Source organism: Carassius gibelio, chromosome A1 (assembly GCF_023724105.1).
Source record: "Carassius gibelio isolate Cgi1373 ecotype wild population from Czech Republic chromosome A1, carGib1.2-hapl.c, whole genome shotgun sequence".
NCBI lineage: Eukaryota > Metazoa > Chordata > Actinopteri > Cypriniformes > Cyprinidae > Carassius > Carassius gibelio.
The window spans coordinates 4935266-4958917 of NC_068371.1; the positions used below are offsets into that span (position 1 = coordinate 4935266).

At 37.5% G+C, this 23652-nt stretch overlaps 1 protein-coding gene across 5 annotated transcripts in view; it reads left to right on the forward strand.

Annotated features, from left to right (window-relative positions):
• LOC127964766 (TBC1 domain family member 1) overlaps positions 1-23652 on the forward strand; it is a 47030-nt gene that overhangs the window by 20327 nt on the left and 3051 nt on the right. For 3 of the 5 annotated variants that reach the window (XM_052565129.1, XM_052565214.1, XM_052565297.1), the window contains 15 exons: positions 394-483; positions 1258-1362; positions 1540-1672; positions 3259-3350; positions 3909-4025; positions 4111-4221; positions 4433-4519; positions 5961-6238; positions 8691-8827; positions 13745-13933; positions 15699-15860; positions 16600-16761; positions 19978-20222; positions 21057-21216; positions 23136-23305. In XM_052565129.1, the coding sequence (XP_052421089.1) occupies positions 394-483; positions 1258-1362; positions 1540-1672; positions 3259-3350; positions 3909-4025; positions 4111-4221; positions 4433-4519; positions 5961-6238; positions 8691-8827; positions 13745-13933; positions 15699-15860; positions 16600-16761; positions 19978-20222; positions 21057-21216; positions 23136-23305 (2238 nt within the window). Of the gene's footprint in view, positions 1-393; positions 484-1257; positions 1363-1539; positions 1673-3258; positions 3351-3908; positions 4026-4110; positions 4222-4432; positions 4520-5960; positions 6239-6589; positions 6689-7728; positions 7849-8690; positions 8828-10066; positions 10234-13744; positions 13934-15698; positions 15861-16599; positions 16762-19977; positions 20223-21056; positions 21217-23135; positions 23306-23652 lie in introns of those variants that run through there. The other 2 variants (XM_052565471.1, XM_052565385.1) reach the window with 2 other exon arrangements.

Here is a 23652-nt window from a genome sequence, read left to right on the forward strand (position 1 = left end):
TGTTTCTGATCACCCTGTATTTATACCCTTAAACAAGACAACACATTGCTCTTAAATCAATGACCTGAATGAATGATCGCTCTGTGTATCTAAAACTATCATCTGTAGTACTACTGAGGGTCAAATCTAGTGGTTACAAAGATGTCTAGTCTCATGGAGCAAATATGTGCATGGTCATCTAGTGAAAACACAAACACTGATTTGAATTTCAGACATGATATTAACTCTGTAAAGCAGCCTCAGCTCGGACCTCACTTAGTCAGCATCCCAGGAAGAGCTAGCATTAACCACATTAATGCAAATGTTTACTCTACACAAAGAGAATTTCACCTTCCATCCTTTGTACCTACACACATTCATATTCATTTATGAATGTACTTCTGTCTGTTGCAGATTGGCTGCTCTCAGATCTTTCTTGTGAGTCCTGACACTAAGAAGGTGGCCATAGAGAAGAGCTTCAGAGAGATTTCCTTCTGTTCTCAGGTCTGTTCTGTCTTGTTGATGCTGAGCTGCAATTAATTGACTCACGTCAACATAATGACGTTTTTTCAAATAGAGATCTGATCACCGATCAGACATGATTGAGCAGGAACTCGGGCTAACTGAGTTCAAAACATAATTAAAATGGCTTAAACAAAAGCTGAAAAGAAATCAGCCCTTTGTCCTCGCACTTGTCCAGACCCGTTTTCAAAGTATTTTTATTCACATGCTTGAATGTAGTATTTACACATATATTTGCTAAGTCAGGTTTTACAGCCTGTAAGTGGGTGCTTCACACTATTAAATGTTTCTGTTATATAAAAAACATATTTTGAATGCATTTGAATTAAGAAATTAATGTTTTTATTCATCAAGGATGTATTAAACTGACCAGAAGTGACACTCAAGACATTTAGACATCTATTTCAAATAAGTGCTGTTCTTTTGAACTTTTATTAATTATAGAATCCAAAAAATATATTGTTTCCATAAGAACAGCACAACAGTTTTCAACATTGATCATAATCAGAAATGTTGCTTGAGCAGCAAATTAGAATGCTTTTTAAAAACTGGAGTTAAAATATATTCAAATAGAAAACAATTATTTTAAATGGTAATAATATTTCGCAATTAATTTGTATTGCAGTTTGCCCAAATAAATGCAAACTGAGTGAGCTAAAGAAATTGTTTCAAAGATATTAAAAGGCTATATTGACTCCATCTTTTGATCAGTAGTTTAGCTGTGTCCCCAATTAATTTTTCTTTTTCTTTCTTTAGGGTATCCGTCACGTGGACCACTTTGGCTTCATATGCAGGGAATCGGTGGAATGTGGAAGTTGCCAGTTTGTTTGCTATGTTTTCCAGTGTGCTAGCGAAGCTCTGGTGAGAACCATGGATAAACAGATGGAGGGCTGAATGCATTGTTTCAGTCTGAAGAACATATTCAGAATATTTTGCTGTAGAGCGGACAGAAATGTTGTGATGTTCTTGTTCAGTCAAGTGAGGATTGAAAATACTTAGTATTAGAGCTCTGTGTCAGTGTCACTCTTTCATGTTCAGGTGGATGAAATCATGTTGACTTTGAAGCAGGCGTTCTCGGTGGCCACCCTCCAGCAGAACAGTAGGACCCAGAGTCAGCAGTGTGACAGCTGTCCCCTGCAGCAGCTGCACAAACTGTGTGACAGAATAGAGGGTGAGCTGTCTACCGTTTGTCATATCACTCATGTCTATCATGCTTTATCCCTGTTTCAGTCCGTTACTTAAAGAGCCAGTAAGATGAAAATTCTAAGCTTCCTATCACTGTTTATAAGTCCTGTACATTAGGTTTAAATCCATCCAAAAAACATTGTCATTTTGTCAAAACATCATTTTAAAGTTACCTCAATTCTCAGAGATCCCCAAACGGTTCGCGCGAAGCTGTTCAAAAGATTCAGTTTCCTTAAACCCCACCTTTCGGTTGCATACTGTGTTCTGATTGGTCAACTAACATAGTCAGGTTTGATTGGTTGTTCCGCACACACCTCCACGGTAAACTATGCTTTAGCATCTGTTTGGGGTGAATTATGTCTTATTCCTCTCACCGCGAAACAAACAGTAAAATAAAAAACTTGAACAGTCTCGCTGCCTTTTCTTCTGTGTGGGTGTATTCAAGCCGCGCGCTTCAGTTTGAATCTGAATAGCGCGTTCAGCGCGGGGGCGTGGTCACATTACATATAACAAGGGAGACATGAAAAACAGACATCGCGTTGTTTTCATATGGATTACTTTATCACAGAATATCTGTTATATTTTCAGCAGCACTTGTTTAGTTTTAAAGAAGACATGTCAAGCTTTCTATAGATATCTCTCTCATGTCTCTTCGTTGAGTATTCACGGAGTTACACTTCATTTTAATGACGTGTTTGTAAATGAAGATCAGCGCAGAGAAAGGCTGCAGACAGCACACAAACTGATAAGACGCTCGGGAGAAAACAGACACATAACTTCATAATCATACTTCGCGTTGTGATTCGGAGATGCTCGTTGTTCTAAATAAAGTTGGTAATGAACCCTCTTTTATGGCCAAACGCTTTGAAAATCCCGCCTTGTACTCACCGAGATTAGAAAAGCAGTCATCAGTGACATGTTATGAACACAACAAAAGGGATTTGTTGTACTGCTCTGGTATTGTGGTAAAAATGAATTTTAGCCATTGGTTCTTCTGATTTTCATTCTTTGGCAGTGAAAATAAAACAAACTTGTCTTTACAATTAAAAACACACTGTCTCCTCGACATGATGCTATCACAACAACCAGATCGTCTGTGTGGGGGGGGGGTGCAGGTCAGAGTTTTGTTTCTCCCAAGACGGTAGGCGGAGATTATTATGCAAAGTGTTCCTAGTGACATACATAGAGATGGGCAAAAAATTTGAAATCTATAACGACTCGTTTCAGTGATTCAGAGTCGACTCCTTACTTAAGAAGCCAATAACTTTATAAATCGTGTACTTTTTGGTTTAATTACTTTGCACATTGTTTACACTGATGGACAGCTACATCATACACTGTAATACAGGTAATTTTTGATTTCCCATCTGTGTGGCTCTTTAATGTTTCACACCTGTCAGAGGTCCTGAGTAACAAAGAGTCTAGTTTTTTGGCACTTCTCATCCCCCTAGTTACTATATACTTTCATTTTATGGAAAGAGCAGTGAGAGGAATGTCAGAGTATCTCTCTTTGGGTTCAATGAACCTGTGTTTGTTTGACTGTGCATGGCATGATTGGGTGTTTATGTACAGGTCTTCATCCATCCAAAGCTAAGCTGGAACTGCAGAAGCATTTGGCAGGTCTGGACAATCAGGAGCAGGCAGCTGTGTTTGAGAGCACCACGGTGAGTTCAGTTATCCCAATCTTAAAACCGCTATAACACACTACACAAATATGCTTTAGCTCCCCTGTTCTTAGGATTAAAGAGCGGCATTCAAAGAATTTGGGTGTTTTTTTCTTCAGAGGGTGTGACTGGTATAGATTAAACCAGTTTGTCAACTAGTGCAGCATCGTGAAACCTCAATCAAACCTGAATGACTGAACAACCCCATGAACGGATAGATATACTCAGAGTATTGCTTATCTATAATCTTGACTTTCAGACATAGGTTTATATTTAGTTTCAGCATCAAGGGGTGCAACAAATAGAAAGTTGCTTTTAGTTTACAATATTGATTTTAATATAATTTAATATAATTTAAATATACCCCCACATAACTTTTAAATATGTAATATTGTGTGTGTGTGTGTTTGAAAAATAGTGTAAGAAGTCTACTGAATAAATTCCTTCTGCTCTCTGCTGGTCTCATTCCTCACTGACAGTGAGTGTGTTCTGTTACATCGATGGTGCCACCTTGTGGAAATGTGCAGAAATACAATTTTTGTTAGTGTGTTTGAACAGAAAGCCAGGCCTAAGTCGGATCAGGAAGGGAACGAGTTGTTTGTGGCATGTCTAAGACAACTGTACGAGGAGCGACAAAAGACACACACTCACACACACAACGGACAAACAAAAAAGGTACACCTCTATTTAACGGTCCTTATGGACTCCTTTATTTTGTCCGTGTACAATACTGAATGCATGTATGTGTTCGACTTCGCAGGAGGTTGCTGTGAATGTTGAAAGCAGTATCAGTTCGAGTCGTGTGCGTCTGGAGGAGTTCAAGACTAGAGCAAAAAGATCCCTCACAGAATCACTGGAGGGGATCTGGAAGGTATGCAAACATTTTATGCATTTGGCCATATCTACAATTTTGACATGCTTCTAACATTAAAGAAACGCAGGCTTTGAGTAGAGTATTGGACATACAGTATGATTTGTAGGAAAGTATTCTGCTGCAGCTTCAGTAGGTCCAACTGAACAAATCAGCTAAACTCTAATACTGTTATGTAATTTATGGAAAAATGGATGTTTTTGTATAATAGGGCAGCAGTAAGTCCAAATCCCAGAGGGAGAACAGTGATGGAGAGAGCAACTCCTCCAGCTCCACCACACTGAACAGCACAAACCAGGTCTGCAGAACACCAGCATCTTCAATATGTTTTCTGTCATAATGTCATATACAATAAATTTGCAATGATTTTGATGGGGGGTCCACTTTTCTAAACGCTTACCAAGGCCACATAAGACCAGGGATACTCCATCCCAAAATGAAAATGTTGTCATTAATCACTTTTTCCCCCATGTCGTTCAGAACCCGTGAAAGGTTTGTTTGTTGAAAGACAAATAAATTACACCGCCAATATCCAGAAAAGTATGAGAGACGTCATCAGAATATTCCATCTGCCTTCAGTGGTTCAACCGCAGCATTATGACGCGACGACAATACTTTTTGTACACAAAGAAATAAAAAATAATGAAATAAATCTCTCTGTTTCATCAACATAGCGCCAATTTGGAGAATCTGCGCTGTAGTGTACGCACTTTTGTATCAGCGTTGCCACAAGAATACGTTTTTTATGTATATTTATGTTTTGATTTGAAAGAAAACAGCGCAACCTTGTGTTCAGCTCATAATCTCCAAAATGGTGCTGTGGGGATGTGGAGAGAAACAGAGGAGAGGAAATGTTAAATAAAGTTGTTATTTTAGTTTTCTTTGTGTACAAAAAGTATTGCCGTCTCTTCATAATGTTGCGGTTGAACCACTGAAGGCAGATGGAGTATTCTGATGATGTCTTTCATACTTCTGTGGACATTGGCGGTGTAATTTACTTGGCAGTCTATGGGACAGTTAAAAGCCTCCCGGTTTTCATCCAAAATATCTTAAATTGTGTGTCCGAAGATGAACAAAGCTTTTACGGGTTTGGAACGACATGGGGGTAAGTGATTACTGACAACATTTTCATTTTGGGGTGGAGTATCCCTTTGATTGGTTAAAGAATAAAGCAAAACAACCATTTGATAATTCAGTATATCTTAAAATGAATTTCTGTGATGAAAAGCAGCCGTTATTTCATGTGATCTTTCAGAAATCATTCAGGCTGAATTGGACTTCAAATGGACTTATCAATTTAATGCATCCTTGATGAATAAAAGTATTAATTTCTTTAAAAAAAAATATTACTGATCCCAAACTTTTAAACAGTAGTGTTAATGTAGATAGAATCAACTGTTGGTCACTTATTCTGCTTATTTGATGTTTTGTGCATAATTAGCCCATAACTAACCAGCTTAATGCTTTTATATAATTATAGTGTCAGCAGCAATATAACTAAATGCATCAGTGTGTGCAAAACAAGAATACATTTTATTAGTGCTAATAATCACAATAATTTGAAATTTTCATTAGTTGAACTGTTTCACAGCTTTGTATTTCATGCAGTGGTTATAGAGCTACAGCTATCTGTCATATAAGATGTGTTATTCACACTTATAATAAGTTATATTTAATGCTTTCAAAATAGCTTCTGTTTCAGCAAGATTGTTGACGTTCTTTTTTTATTTTGTTTTAAGGAAACATTGGAGGAGCCCCTCTGCTCTTTCCTTCCCTCCAGTCCACTCCGCTCCCACAGTTCCACAGGGGATCTGAAGCGTCTAGAAGGCTCAGTGGGAGGTCAGGAGGGTCCTGAGAGCCCGCCTCAGGGTTTTAGGAGACGCGCAAGCACAATTAGTCACTCTCCCATGCTGTCGACCTCTGAGGCGAGCCTTCCCCCACTACAACACACTGCCGCCACCAAGCCCAAACTGGTCCGACACTACTCCGTCAGCACAGATTCTCCACATCAGAGCAAGTGAGACTGTGTGTGTGTGTGCTAGCTGCTTCTTTTGATCACTGTGCATAGTTTGTGTTTATCCTAATTCAAATCACCAGTTGTAAATTCAAAATGCAACTGTGTTTTGTAGTGTTGCAAATAAAAGTTGAATATTTGCATTTGTAAATGCATGTACTCCGATGTCAGCAACAGACTCCTGTCAGTCACACACTTTAATACTGTTTCCAGTTCTTACATCATCACATTTTTTAGTCTGCAGTGCGAATACAGTTTGCTGTGTGCTTCACCTTTTTTATTCTGTGCATCTTTGCTTTTGTATCCCTTTGCACCCTACTTAATTTTTTCCCATCCTTTCTGTGTTTTCATCAGTCCTTCCTCCCCTCTGGCCTCTTCCTCTTCTGTGTGTCAGCGGCCTTTGAGGCCTCATACTATTGCTCTTGATCATTCTTCCCAGCCCCTCAAGCGGAGGTGAGGTGTTTGTATGTGTAGAACAGAGCTTTTTCATTTTGTTTTCTGTTTTTATTTCCTCGGAAGTTCCTCTGAAAACAAATTGGACTTGCAGGCTGATTCTGAGTGTTTGGTTGTTGAGTATGCATTAGATGACCTTGATGTGGTCTAGTAAGACCTCTCTTTTATATCAGTACTGATGCCATGATCAATAGAAAACATCCCCTTCAAGAAAATACTGTCAGTTTTCTGTGGGCATTAATTGTGTCAATTCTGGCAGCTTTTGGAATGGGGTTCATTTGCATAGATCTGGGTTTGCCCACAGTTTAAATGAAAGTGAACATCATTTTAAAATAGCCTCCAAGTTGTTTTAGTTTACTTCTTATGATTGATCAGTTTATGTTTGCCTTTGTCTAAAGATTAGGTTTGCACAACAACATTGCTTCAGAATAGTGACATACTTTAATATTAAATAGTGGGCGGTTTTTGTTTTAGAGCTCCGCCTCTTTGTCACTCATAACAGCCTAAAGGTTAGAGGGGCGTGGTTAAGGATATTCTGCCCAAGCAGTCAAACTGACAGAAGCAATGCCTTTCTAAAGCAGCAGCAAATGTTCAGATTTTGGTTAAAGATTACCAAAACAAACAATTTTTTCAGCAGATTAACTTGCATAGATTAATTATGCACTAATACAGTTGATTTCATGTGGACTTTTATTTTAGTTACACCTATTTCAGTTAGTCGCCAAGCAACAATTGTCATTTTTGTTTACGTTTAAGCTTTTTATCTACTGTTTATATTTTATTTTATTTCAGCTTTATTTTAATTATTCAATTCAGTTATCATAGAAAATTTAAAACATGAAATACCACACATTAAATTTGCCCAGCTGTTTGGTGAATTCACCTCAATGTTCCCAGTTCTGCTCCAACAAGAAGATGATAGATTTCGCTTTTGTGCTGGTTTCAGTCTAATGAGGCTATTCCTTACAGTCACTCTCTGTCTCACTCCTGTACTCTGTGGCCTCTCTCTCTCTCTTTCTTTCTCATGCTCTATCTCTCAGTCCATCAGGGCTGAGTGGCTTTAGAGCGAGATTACACTCCTCCTCCTCTGTTCCGAATTTCCTCCAATTTCTGGCCCCTGTAGTGGAGAGCGATGATACCAGTGACTCTCAGAAGAAGAGGTACTCTGTTTCTTCTTTACTTTCTTCCAATCCATCTTTCCATTTTCCTGTCTTCCATCTCTGTTGTTTTTATGCACCTGCCACAGAGGCTGATGTGGTTAAGGACTCATTAGATAAGAAAATAGTACATTTTCTTGTAATGAATCTGGATGTGCTCAGAAAATCTAATAATTTAGTTGTTGCGCAGCTGTGTTTTTATAAATGCGTATTTTATTATATTTTTCAGAAGAAAAGCTTAGACTGTTAGCTTCATTTGTTAGCTAAGATGTTATGCTAATTTTGAAACCATAAAAAATGGATAGCCTAATCTTTGTGAATAAAACACAATGTCATATTTAAAATAAATAAATCACAACATTATAATGTACAAAATATAATAATACATTTTGGGATTTCCTAAAGATAATATTTAACAGTGATGTTTTAGTGTTTTTATAAATTAAGTGAGTGTTGGATAGTACCAGGGGTAAATAAAAAAATACATATACAAATATTAAATCTTTAATATACTTTATTGTGCATATCAACATAGTTGAATAATGTATAAAATTATGGAAAATATTAAATTATTGTATAAAAATCATTTCTGAAAAACACCATTACTACAGGGTTATTTCATATTATGAACACAATATCATATTTTAAAAATAAAAATAAAAAAAAAACTCAAAATGGCACTAGTAATGAATCTGTCTAGGATTTTTTTTTTGGTCTAGTTTTATCAACTTTCTAATTTAATTTGGCTCTACTCTGACACAAGTCTGTGACTACTGTCTGTCAGTGTGTGTATATATTTGTATGAATGGACACCTATGCTTATGTATTTGTATGTTTATGTGTAGTGACGTGGCGCCCCTGTCCAGTCCTGGAGTGGTGCGTGTCATTGGGGATGACAGTCCATCACGTAACCGGAGACACTCCTGGAGACAACAGATCTTCTTAAGAGTCGCCACACCACAGAAGGGCTCAGACTCCAAAGGTAGCACCCTAATTAAATATACAAGTAGGGTACATTGATACCAAACATAATCTATAGCAGGGATCCTCAAATATCACCCATGAGATCCACTTTCCTGAAGACTTTAGCTCTAACCATAATCAAACACACCTGAGAATATGAATCGGTGTTTTCAGGATCATTAGAAAATCACTGGTTTGTGTGTTTGATCAGGGTTGGAAATAAACTCTGCAGTGCATTGGTCCTCCAGGGCAAGATTTGAGGAACCCTGATCTATATCAACTGTACTTTACGGTGTACAGTGCATTTAATGTACTACATGCCACTGTTACTGATGGTGTCCTGTAGGTGGCGCTCTTGCTGTTAATGATTTGCTAAGTGTGAATGAGTACGCAAACTGATAGCCTGCTTGGACTTGATGTTTCTTTTGGCAGAGAAACAGAATTGCAATGATTAGCACTTTACCCATTTCCTCCGCACTTAGCTTTTCTTGACCTGTTTTATGTCTTTTTTGAACTGGCAGAACAGCAAATGAGGTCTGTTATTTTGAAGTTGGTGGCTCATTAGACTTGTTAATATCAGATGTCAAAACACCCTTCAGGTGTGCGTGTGAATGAGAGAAATGATCATTAATTATCCACACTCTTGTGTAGCTCATTAGGCCTAAAAAAAGGTTGTAACAGTTCTTACAAACTACAAATAGCCTGTTTTAATGGCCATCAATGTAGAAGTTAATGGGAATTTCTTAAAGGGATAGTTCATCTAAAAATGAAAATGATCATTTTCACCTTCATGTCATTCCAAAGACTTTTATTCAGCTCTGGAACAAAAATAAAGATTTTCTTTAAAATGATTTTATTATTTTTGTCAATGCTTTTGAAAGTTTATGTATTCAACATTTTGAAGCTTCAAAAAGTACATAAAAACATAATAATAATAATGCAAATGTAACAAGTGGTTTAACCCAAATCAGTGATTGGGGCAGATGTGAACAGCATCTGTGAGGACCTCAGAGTACACAAAAAAGCCTTTTCATAGTAAAGGCTCCAAATGATCAGCCACTTATCAGAGTCAGCTGATAATAATTTCTTCTGATTCCATATGAGGTCTCAGGGGTGTCAAACTCAGTTCCTGGAGGGTTAGTGCCCTGCACAGTTTTATTCCAACCCTGCTCCAACACACATAGCATGTAGTATTTGATTAGTTGGATCAGGTGTGTTTAATTGGGGTTGGATTTAAACATTACAGGGCTCCGGTCCTCCAGAAATCAAGTTTGACACTCCGACGCAAACCGACCATATTTTTCTGCTCTATGAAGCGAGCATGCTGACACTGTGAGATGCTTTTTTTTTATTGTACTTTTTAAATAAGTCCCCTACAAACACAACATAAAAAGCAGACACAGCAAAATGGTAGCAGAAACAAATGTAAGTAAAAATGATATTACGAATAACCTACAAAAATTAAACGGGAGGAAATGTAATTTATATATAAAGACTATATTTTGAAAGTATTATAAATCGACCGATGAAATGAAACAATAATGTTACCTTGAATACTAGTAATTCAACAAATTCACATAGTTTAATTATGCTTTGTTTACTTAAACCTATTGGCTTAATTTGACTTTAACCAAATATCTACCTTGGATGGGGACAAAAAGTGTGTAAATAAAAGACCTGGGTGGGTCTCTATTGTACAGTCTACTCTGGAAAGAAGGATATAAAAATGAATGACAAAAGCATTTTGCTGTGTTCATAACACTGATCTAACAGATAGCTTCAGAAGACTTAGGATATAGGCTACAAGACTACTTGTTTTATGGTTTATGGTGGTTACAAATAATTCAAAAAGGTGTTTTTGAGAAAGTTTAAAATAAAGTTACAGTTTGGAGAAATAAGGTTACTGTTGTGACAAAGTTTCAAACATGTTGTGTTTTTCTTTAAAGCAGAAGCAGGCATGTGTACAGTAGTGTGAACTATGTTTGTGTATTCAGTTAAAAGGTGTCCAGTATCTGATTCTGGAGAACTGACCTTCTTTTTGATTACGGAAAAAAAAGTACATGTTGATGTATGTGCAGTAATATGAGTACACTTCCTTAAAGTAGAATGCGTGCCAAGAGCGCTGTTGTTGTATGAGTGTGTTTCTGTATATTTGGGTGTGTCTTGATAAGTGTGTGTCTGAATGAAGTAATTCTTGTATTAATGAGGTAACGTGTGTGTTGGGTGTGGAGTTTTACAGGAGGTCATGTTGACAGACATCTACAGGAAAGAACCGGCCTTATTGACCCACTTACATGTGTGTGTGTTTGCACACTCGCAAGGCGTTGGTCTGGGCAGAAACACCACTTATGTACAGAGGGAGTGGCCAGTCCGGGCTCTAGACTAACTTTTTGCACTAGTGCGCCTAACTTTTTTTTCTTCGGTGCACCAGCACAAAAGTTAGGTGCACCCAAATTTACGACTGCAGCGCATTTAACACCGCAGTTTTACAAGTTCACTTTTTTTTAAAACCGCTGTCCATATAGACAATATTGACTTGTAGCCTAAATGATTAACTAACAATCTGGTCAACATAATGTTCTTTATTTGAAGCACAATACTACAAGAAAGGTAACTTACTGAAAAAGTAATGACCAAATTGGTCGCACTCTAGAGCCCTGCCAGTGTGTGTGTTTGTGTGTTGGCAGAGGGAGTGACAGATACACTCAAACACATGTGCTACTCCACCCCACTGTAACTGGTGTGTGTACAATTCCTAACATGAATTTTTTTGTTTTGTTTTGAGAAGTTGTGCTGAAAAAGTCTTGAATTATGCCATGCAGAGACATTGACTGACAAAGACCAAGTGTGTGTGCGTGTGTGTGCGTGTGTGTGCGTGTGTGTGTGTGTGTGTGTGAGACATTGACTGACAAAGACCAAGTGTGTGTGTGTGTGTGTATGTGACATTGACTGACAAAGACCAAGTGTGTGTGTGTGTGTATGTGACATTGACTGACAAAGACCAAGTGTGTGTGTGTGTGTGTATGTGACATTGACTGACAAAGACCAAGTGTGTGTGTGTGTGTGTGTGTGTGTGTATGTGACATTGACTGACAAAGACCAAGTGTGTGTGTGTGTGTGTGTGTGTGTGTGTGTGTATGTGACATTGACTGACAAAGACCAAGTGTGTGTGTGTGTCTGACAAGTTGTACTTGACTTGTATATTACGGTGTATGCAGGAATCTCAAGAATTGGCTGGGAATTAAGATCTTTGCCCATCTGCCATTTTTACACACACACGTATATATATAATTACTTTTATGCATTTAGCAGACGCTTTTATCCAAAAAAAACTTTAATTGCATTCAGGCTAACAATTTTCTCCTAATATGTGTTCCCTGGCATTCGAACCCCCAACCTTGCGCTTGCAAATGCAATGCTCTACCACTTGAGCTACAGGAACAAACACCTTTATATATTTGTAAATCTTGTAACCCTTACTGTAATCTTGAAAAGCTGTTCAGTTAGAGTTGGTGATAAACATTTCTGAAGCGTTTATATTTCTTCAGATGAGCTGAGATATCAAATTAGAACTGCTGTCTAAACGTGAACATTTAAATGCAAATCAATTTTTGTCTGTTTTGATCTGTGGGTGGGAAGAGGACTAAACTACAGCAGGTTTAGACAAGCTCTGGTTTTGTACAGCGTGTTACAGGAGTAAAACCCGGAGTTAAAGAAAGATCTAAAGTGTGTGGGTGAATGCCATTTTATTTCAGCACTCTGATTTGATTTTTCTTTTCCTTGTTATTGTGCAGCACTATCAGGTGATCTCAGTCTGTATATATACCACAAATAAAAGAACACTTTATTTTTCTTTATGCACAATTTCTCATTTTGTTAAGAGGGTAGTTTGAGGTCTCGCATCCGCCCTATAGTTTGGGTGGTGTTCATTTAACACCTCTGCCTGTGCGTATGGACACTTGTATTTGAGTGTATTTCTGTGTGTTTTGTGGTTTGCTCTTTTGTTAAGTGTTAATTTTTGCAAACATGAGAGAAAATTACACAATCTTGTGGAGAAGACGTGCTGTTATCCAACTCACCTGCCCTTTATCAAAGTGGGGGGAAATCACAGACATATTTCAGGTTCTTTTAGCTTCATCTTGTACTATGAGGGCATGTTAATTGTACGTATTCTTTCAGCAGTTACAGATGTATAAATCAAAACATGTATTTAGTGTAAGCTTATAAACCTTTATCTGAATCATTTTAAGCTTACATTAATGATTTTTTTTATCAGTAAAAATTAATGGTGATGTTGGCAATTCATGTAGGTGTCATTGATTTAGTGAAATTTGTGTTTAAAAGAACTTGGTCAAAATGTTTATCTTAGCGAGACTTCGTAAGTCTTAAAAATTAAAATTTAAGTAGTAGGCTTATTATTTGACCTTTCATTACTTTTTTTTTATTTCTGAACATTTACATTTAATGCTTTATTCTAATGTTTATTTTTTATCTTTTCTCATATTGTTTGTTTTTTTGTTTATCATTTCTGTCTTTATTTCATTACTGTAGAAAAACTTTTTAAATGAACTATAATCATATGTGATGTCACAGGGAATTTTTGGAATGTTTTTTAATTGTGAATTTAATAGCAATTTATAGATTCATAGTTTTTACAACCATAAATTCAGCATTTATTTTGTCATAAAATGTTATCCATTTACAGTTTTCCACTTTATGTTGGAAGTGTAATGATGTGGTTTCAAAAAAATAGAAACATACCACAATTCAGAATTACAAAACTTAGTTTGTATTAGTATTGATTGCCGAAGTCATGATATAATGACAAACATCTTGGTTGATTATATAGATGTTTGCAGCTATTGCTGGTAATTTATGTAGTTCATGTAAGTGATGTTAATTTTGTTCTGTTGTGACAAACTATATTGTTTTTCAGAATCCACCTTAGAGGTTGGCAGCAGAATGGCGCTGGGAGGTGGAGTTGGGGGCGGGGACAGCACCCTGGGGGCGGTCCCAGAGGAGAGAAGAAAAAGGAATGGGGTGGAGCTAAGAGAGCTATGGAGGAAAGCAGTTCTTCAACAGATTCTCCTGCTGCGGATGGAGAGAGAGAACCAGAAATTACAAGGTGAAACACGTTCACGTGCAGTAACTATTATCACTGTGAATACCGTCAGTTCAGCATACAAATGAGTAGAGGTTGATACAGGTTTTTGACTGGCCGATGCAGATATTTAGAAATCAGGGCAGCTGATGGTCGATATATAATATTGATTTTGTTGGTTAATATGTTTGGCCAATTTAGTTTTTTCTCCCCATTCATTTCGTAAAATTGAGTTTGAGAAATTTTTTATTGTAAGGTACAAGATTGTAAGGTGCATTTTAATTTTGAAACGTGAAGCACTCATTTTATTCAACAAAATATAATCCTTTTGGATGATGGACATCACAATGTCGCGCTGGTATCGGGGCCCCCCCCCCCCATTTTGAATACACGATCGCTTTTTAGTTCCACTATCACTTTCGAGATCCACGATCTCACGTATACTATTTATTCCATTGTTTCTCAATTCCAGTCCTCACGCCCCTACCCCCCCCCCCCCCCCCCCCTGCCCTAAGTGCCCTGCGAAGTGGACATTACAGGATATTCCGCCATGATTTCAGTTCGAAGTGAACGTATATGTTCCATTCAAAGTGCAATGAAGTGTGCGAGATGTGAATTCAAATTGTATTAATTTACAGAGGTATATGATCTCACACTTGTCCGTGTGTGAAGACGTTGTGCAGCGCGAATCCATGAATGAATGTTCTGTAGTGAGGTAAACTTCAACAGATTTCCCCTGCTCGGGGAGTAGGGAGCAATGAACACTGTGTAGGGACCATGTCAATGGGAACACAGTTCACACGGTGTTAGGAATCGTTAGTTGTTTTCCTTTATAAGGCTTTGGGCCGTAAAATATTGGCCATACTTTGTCAACTTATTTAAGTTTATTATTATTATTATGATTATTACTTTTTGTTAATGTTAGTGTTTTTCTTCTTGTACAAGATCTTAAAATCACAACATCCAGTTTATTAGGTATTATGTAATTATAAAGCTAAGTTTGTTCTTGCCTTTAGGATTTATTCAATGAATGGGTATTCAGCATTAATACTTCCTTTTGTGGTTCTTGGAAATTCAGAGCTGTTTTAAGGTCATGTGCAGCTGTCAAACGGGTGATTTGCCTGGCGTACACAGTACACACACACACACACACATTTCTGTACAACCTGAAACACCCATGCGTTGCCTTAGCTGGAAGTGACTGCTGCAGGTTATGAGATGATCGTGACAGGTGAAGAGTTTTTCTGGCACAGATGCGCTCTAATTTGGGTGTGCTCATGATTGACAGTGTCGTGCCTGGCCTGCCATGCCCCGTCATGTTTCTCATGACCTGAAAAGAAAGAACAGAAGCTTGAAAAGAAGCAGCGTGACCTATTGAATAGGGTGTGGATGTAAAGAAGTGGGTCAGAAGATGTGGACTGGGAAGACTGTCTGCCCTACATCTAGCCTGTGTATATATTACCACTTTTCAATCACAGTTTTTATTAATGTTTGACACTTTGGAGACTTCAATTTCTATTTATGCATTTATTTATTTTTGTCCCATGGGTAAGGGTGATTGGGGAGGGTATTATTTCCCCTCTTGCTGTGTTTGTGTGTTTGTCTGAAGGGGATTTCCCGCTGGTACAATAAGTGCGACTTAATAGAATTCTATTGTTCTCTTCATTTGAAAGTAGCTTTGGATAAAAGCATCTGCTAAATGATTAAATGTAAATGTTAGCATTTTACTTTGCTACCACAGAAATAGAATAGAAATAAAAAAATAATCTTTCATTCAATGTGTGTACAGCATCAGAGAGTGATCTGCAGTGCAGACGACTGAAGCTGGACTATGAAGAGATCACGCCATGTCTGAAAGATGTCACTCTGGTCTGGGAGAGAATGCTCAACGCCACTGGGAGGTCAAAGGTCATGTTTGAGACCGAGGAGATCCACACAGCTGTGGGACAAGGTGAATTACACACGCACAATCACACGTAGAAGCTGATGAGTTGTATGAGGTTTGTCAGTTTTTGATACCTGGATTAACTGAACTAGAACTGTACATTGAGTGAGGAGTATATAATTGGCTGTTTTAGATCGCTTATGTATCAGATGTCAGTTTTTTAGAGGAGTGTAAACTGAGTTAACTGTGTGCATTTATTTTGAAGCTTTTAATTTGCTTTTCCTGAGAAAAAAAAGGGGGGTATGTTTTTCATATTTGATGTTTATGGAGAGAGTGTGTGTGGGAGTGTTTAATATAGATACAGGAGCTGTCTCTTTGATAGTCAGGTTTGTATAGAGGTAGTTCTGTGGAATGATTGGTGAGATTGCACACAGCTATGCACACAAGCACACACCTGTTCGAGTTCAGCGCAACTGTGGCATGAATATGTGATATGTTCATTATAGAGTTCATTATCGTGATGAATCTGGGCCAGTTCTTTGCACTTTGCATGATTAATGCTTCATAAACTGCAGTGGGGACAAACTGCGGAGTATTTGCAGTTCTGTTTGGTGTCACAGAAATTACACAAAGATCTGTTTTTTGGGACTTAGTCTTCTTGAAGTGATTTTATGGACATCAATCTACAAGTCAGATGAGATCACGCACTACTGAAAAAGCACTGAAAACTGTAGTGTTCTGTTCAAGATATTCAAAAGATCCATCAAATGAAATGCTCCCCTTTCTGTTTTTCTCTCGCTCTCAGGCGTTCCTCGGCAGCATCGAGGAGAGATTTGGAAGTTTCTCTCAGAGCAGTATTTGCTGAGGCAGGAGGTGCCCAGCGCCAAACCTCCCAACATTGACACTCCTTACAAAGAGCTTCTGAAGCAGCTCACATCCCAGCAGCATGCCATCCTCATAGACTTGGGTTAGTATTACAAGCACAATGGTCTGTCCCAAAACCTAGTGGTATGCATTGCTTCCTAAATCGAACAAAAGGCTGGAAATTACTTTTAAAATCGGAGCAGATATTAAAACACTAGGCATCATACACTTACCGACTTTGTAAACAGTCAAAGAGGAAATACTGGGCATCACACACTTAAAGGGGGGGGTGAAATGCTCATTTTCACTCAATATCCTGTTAATCTTGAGTACCTATAGAGTAGTACTGCATCCTTCATAACGCCAAAAAGTCTTTAGTTTTATTATATTCATAAGAGAAAGATAGTTTGTACCAATTTTTCCCGGAAAAACACGACCGGTTGGAGGTGTGACGTGTGGGCGGAGCTAAAGAATCACGAGCGCCAGTAGGCTTTTGCGTTGAGAGCGTTTGGAAGCTGTGACACCGTGAGGACAAAACCAACCAAAACAAACCATGGCTAACAGTCAGATTCAGCGTATATTTATGATCCAGAATCAGATCCAGAGGCTGAAATTTAACAAGAGCAGCATCAGCAACAACGTCTCTGTGGTATGTACTGAAACTGTATATATTTTTGCTTAGCAGTTTTGGAAAATGACTAAGTTCCACTTTGTCGTCTTTTTTTAATTTTTTATTTTTTTTTAAGCTGTAGGCTACATGTGGAAAGTGCAGTTTGATGACAACATCGCATGTTGTTTACTTGATGTGCTTATGCGCCGATAGTTAAGTTAACAACACAGAGATATTCGAAGCAGTTTTACTCACCGCCTGCGGTTCCAACACAAGATCGTGACCCTTTTTCGTTGGGATTGCATTATCCTTAAGAAATAAACGATGTGCAAATCCGTCGTCAAACTGGGCCTTGTTTGTAAAACAAGCATCTTCGAAATGCAGGGAACAAACAAAAACACTTGCACAACTCCGTTGATGCTCTGTAAAAATAAACTCCATCCACTGGTCCCTTAATGCTGTTTCTCTTTTGGTAATCTGTGCAGGGTTGTCCTGCCCTGGCAACCAAAAACACACTCCTTTTGTGACATTTCGCGACGCTCTCGCTCTGATCAGTGAAGTCTGTTGTGCTCTCAGTGCTCTGCTATACGGGAGCGCGCGCTCTTTCGGCAGAAGTCCCTCAGGACCCATATAAGGAAATTCCGCTCCATCTAACGTCACACAGAGCCATACTCGAAAAAACTTTCCGAAACTTGTGACAAACCGGAAGGAGTATTTTTGGAACAGAAATACTCCTTCAAACGTACAACTTAATTTTTGAAACTTTGTCCATGTTTATCATGGGAATCCAACTCTTTAACAGTGTAAAAAACTCAGTATGCATGAAATATCATTTCACCACCCCTTTAAAGGTTGTTGAATGTCTAGTAGACTTCTTGTAGTCAACAGCAATTGTTTTGCCCCTCAGAAATCTGTCTTGAGGAACAGAAACATGTTCAGCTGATGAGCTCAACCTGACACTTATTTGGTGGGCTTGCTTAATGTTGCGTTCTAGCATGTTGAAAAACAGCTATTCAGCTTTTCTATCTTAAAAATACACACTAACTTGTACATGCTCACGCTTGCCCTGATTTTTTTTTTAAAAAATTGTCATCAGAGTATACACACAAGTCTCCATTCTTTGCAAAACGATCATTAGCTGCATTATTATAGAGAACAAACTTCTGCAGAACCTCAGGCTGCATGAATGGTTGAGACACTAGCGGAGATGGACAGATCTGAAGATGGAGAGATTAATGGGGAGGCTCAGACGAAGAAAGGGGAAGTGTCGTTGGCTCTCAGCACAGTGACGGTGGGAAGGAAGAGAGATGGATAGCTTTACAACACTGGAAGAAACCTAATCTTATAGGAATGTAAATTGTTTCTCGGAAGATGCCCTCTCAGATAGGAACATAAAAGCTCTAATTCAATGCAATACTTTAAATTCCTATCGTGAGATGCTTGCGTGCTTCATTTTATGCATTTATGTTCTACAGCTTTCCAACCAATTGAGTGACACCGTTTGCTAGTTTTCATTTCATCCCATGCCACTTCAGATGCACACAGTCTACTTTTAGTTAATGTCTTTTTTTTTTTCCATTTTCAAGTAAAAATATTTTTCCAATAGTCAGAACTCGAAGCACTGAAATTGAATATGTATTTTTGTTGGCCACTTGGACACTGTGGAATCCCAGGAAATGAACAAGTGGATGCTGCTGCTAAAGAAGCATTTTCCACAAATTTTGAAAAGTGTCCCATACCACGCACTGATCTCAAAACTACCGTATTAACATCGTCAAATAGACAAAATGAATAGGGTCTGTGTACGAACAACAAGCTGTATGAAATTAACCCGATTGGTGGTTAAAATTGCATCTTTATTTTAAATAATTGATGGGATTAAACATAGATACACAGTGCCAAATTGGACATTTAGTAATCAAGCAATAACAAAGGAAGATCCACTGATATGGTCTTCATGCCAGTTTCCAGTTTCTTTTAAAGTTTATTTTTTTATATTTTTTATTGTGATAGTTTAAGTTCACTTTGGAAACTAGAACTTGAGACAAAAAATATATATTTTTTAAAAGAGTAAACCCTGACTTCATTTTTTTTTTTTTTTTTTTTTTACCTTTTATACAATATTTTAAATTGCTCTTTTCTATTATTTTAACTTGTTACTTGCCATGGAAATAGCAAAGGAAGCTGGCATGGCATTAAAACATCTTCCAACCAACGCTGAAAAAGGAATTACTAAAAAAAAAAAAGTTAAAGTGAAGTTCTGGGGGAAAAAAAGTCTTGCATCAGTTCTTTGCAGATATTTACGTGTTATGCAATGATATTCAAACACTGAAGTGTGTCTTAAGTATCCAGATACTTGGCCTCTGTTTAAACCTATATGAGAGAAGCATTGTGGGAGTATACTGTAGATGTGCCTCAAAAGTTAAAACCTGCACCAGATTTTGTTTGATGATATTGTGTCAAATAAATGAGCCCTGGTCTGTTCTGTCCTCCTCTGTTATTTCTTTCTACATGTGGCTAAAGCGCCGCACACCCATGAGAGTTACCCTCTGAATGAGTCTGAACACTAGAGGAGGAGATTGAGCTGAAAGGAGGGGGTCATGTGTGTCTCTTCCAACATCAACAACAACAGCAGCATTGTTTTACTCCGTCTGCACTGAAAAAAAGAAGAAAAGTACACTTGAATGATTATTCTTCTTCCTCTCCCAGGACGTACATTTCCCACTCATCCGTATTTCAGCGCTCAGCTGGGTGCCGGCCAGCTGTCTCTCTATAATCTACTGAAGGCATATTCTCTGCTCGACCCGGAGGTGGGTTACTGCCAGGGCTTGAGTTTCGTGGCCGGCGTGTTGCTGCTCCATTTGTGTGAGGAGGATGCATTCCACATGCTCAGATTCCTGATGTACGACATGGGGCTGCGGAAACAGTACAGGCCTGATATGATCATACTGCAGGTACAGTAACATTGACATTGTCACATACAGTATGACATTGACAATGACATTATATAGTCGCTTTGTTTTCCACCTAATGTTTTCCATCTCAGTGGTGCTTTTGCAACAGATTTCTATTTCGAATTCCTAAAAATGTTCCCACAAAAATGGAAGAAGAATTTTTAAACGACTGTTTTCAACATTGATATTAATATCAATTATATTCTGCCCTACAAAACCAAAATGTAAAACATTTGTTTGTTTGATTGTCCAGCCAAATGTGTTTTCTTTGTTTTCTCTGAATCTGAGCATGGTTGAGACAAACATGTCGGAGTACAGTTCATTGTTCTATAAACTAAATTTCCGTCACAACTCGTGTGTGTATGTGTATATATATTTTTTTGCAATTCACTTCCTGCTCAGAAGTGCATTGAGTTCCTTTAAATTGAATTTTAAATTTCATATAAAAAAACAGGTTAACAATTTATCACATTATGCGTACACTTTGACAGCCCTGATAAAAATCAAGCAAAAAACATTCTACAGCTAAGCATGCATGAAGAATTTAAACCAATACTGTGGGCCAAGTTTCTCATCCACCTTCCTGCAGAGTTTATCTCCAACCCCTATCAAACACTGTTGAACAAGCTAATCAAGATCTCCGGGATTACTATAAAGTTGCAGGTAGGTGTGTTTAATCCAGGTTGGAGCTCATATCTGCAGGAAAGTGGACAATCCCTGGTTCATAAGATGAGAGAGATGGTTTTTGTGTATATACATTTGAATTAAATGATTAGCAAGTTTTGTATTCTACTGACTGATATTGTTAGTAACCGTTTTTCTCTCCTTTCTCAGATTCAGATGTATCAGCTGTCTCGTCTGCTTCATGACTATCACAGGGAGCTCTACACTCATCTGGAGCAGTATGAGATCGGCCCCAGTCTCTATGCTGCTCCCTGGTTCCTCACCGCCTTTGCCTCACACTTCCCGCTTGGATTCGTGGCACGAGTGTTTGGTAAATGCACACTTTACTACTCTCTGACACTCACAATACACCCATTCCCAATCAAAATAAGCTCCTAAGATTGCCTATTGCTTTTTGTAATTATGCATTTAACAGAGACATTTCTTTAAAGCAGGCACAGAAGGGCACAATAGTCACAGCTCTTGAATTGCATACTACCTACAATCCTTGGGTTTTGTTATCAGCTCTGAGGTTTAACCACCAAGCCACAGATTAAAAGCATCTTCTACTGAACTAAAAGATCAAAACCATGTTAATAGATCAGATGCCAGTGTGGTAGATAGTGATGGATTGCCATTCTCTTAATTTCCTCAGAAGTGTTTATGAAGATGGGCTACATGTTTGACATTCTTTCATCTGAAAGGATACTGTGGAACACACACACACACACACATAACAGCGCATTCTCTTTCTTTTGTCGTTACCAAATACAGTCAGGTGCACATATATCTGCATGTATACAGACACACCCTGTCTGCAGAGAGATTAATTATATGTTGCAAGCGGGCACTAATTTTTATCTTGGGGGGCGGTGTTACAGGTTGGGGAAGAATTTTTGCACCTGGGTTTTTGACTTTCTTTATTATTTGTGTCTTCTAAGTGACGCTTGCTAATGCACATTCTTTCTTAAAATGCCTTACACTAAGTCTTTGGTGCGTTATTCGCCCTGCACCTTATTAGAGACATTGATGATAAATGAAATCATTCGGCTTATTAATGAGAGGTGTGCTCTTAATTTTAAATAAGTTATGATTTCCAAAATGTTACTGTTAACTAAAATGATAAAAAATTTAATTAATTGAAATTAATCTGAAATTAAACAAAATCGAAATATTAGATGACAAACGTGTGTGTGTGTGTGTGTGTATTCATTCTGTGATATGTTGCTGAAAAAGGAATCTGATAAGGTTTTATTATTAACAGTATGTCCTTCGCCATTTATAATTTTCTGCTTCTCTTTATCCTTCTTGCATCTCACTTTATCTCCTATGCGTAAGCTAAAGTTAGTTATGCATGTTATTCAAAATCATTGAAGCTTAACGACTGGCGCTAACTTTGTTTTGCTTCATCACTGTACCGTGACTGTGTGCGGTATGATTATAAGGGAGAATGTCATTGACCTTGTGACACACAAACTCACATCTTTTTCCAAGGATAATCGCTCAAACTATCGTGTACCATCTTGAACCATCTCATTTTACACTGACTAACACACATACACATTTCTATTGACAGTCTTTTATCTTTGCACATTCGCATACATTTAAAAACAAACACACGACTCTCAACAATTTTTCTTTGGATTTTTTAATTGCATATTTATTTCTGCCATTTTACACGTTGAAATTGTAATAAAAAAAGTGTGTATATATATATATATATATATATATATATATATATAATAAATATGAAATTATTTTAATGCATATTGGAATTTTTTTTTTAATTTTTAATATTTATTAAACAATCCACAGCTTGGTGTGCATTAAAATATTTTAATGCATGATTTTGAGGCAAAATGCTTCTTAGTTTTTTGCCCTCTAATGCTCCTTAGTTGTAAGTTATTTTATAAAAACAATAAAATAATAAATAAATAAAAATAATAAAATAAATAATATATTTAACAAATCTCTAAAGCTAATTAAATTATTAATTTAGTTTTTTTAGGCAATTTTAAGTAAAATAAATTAGACAATTTTAAAGAATTTTAATATTGCATATTTAGTGGCATAACTTGAAATAATTATAATTTTGTTATCTGCAAGCATTTTTTGTCGGTTATCCATAACTGATTTGTTGTCAGGCATGATGCTAATAGACTACTGAACCTTATTTGTGAATATAAATTATATTTGTATTATATCACCATGCAATATTATAAAAATAATTATTGATTTGATATCTTCCAGACATGCTGTTTCTTCAGGGATCGGAGGTCATCTTCAAGGTGGCTTTGAGTCTTCTCGGTAGCCACAAGCCACTGATTCTTCAGCACGAAAATCTTGAGTCAATTGTGGAGTTCATCAAAACAACCTTACCCAATCTCGGCCTTGTGCAAATGGAAAAAACAATCAATCAGGTAATACATATATCAGTGTTCGTGTGCATGCCTGCACCATACCTGCAAATATGATTCACATATACACATACGCACTTTCACTTGTGCTGAATGTCAAGGCAGTAACACATTTGGGTGTGGATTCTATTTGTGCTTTTGTGGTAACAGCAATATGTGTATCTTTCCCTACACAATCAACACATACTCACGCTCGGGTGTGTCTTGTGTTCATCTTCATATGTGGTTTTCATAAGTACTAGTTTCATCATGAACTCGGCACAAATAATAGTAAAGTATGGGTGTTGCTCAGTGTGTGTCTGTGCATGTATGTGTTTTATGTCTAAAGCGATGAAAAGGGTTTCGTGCAA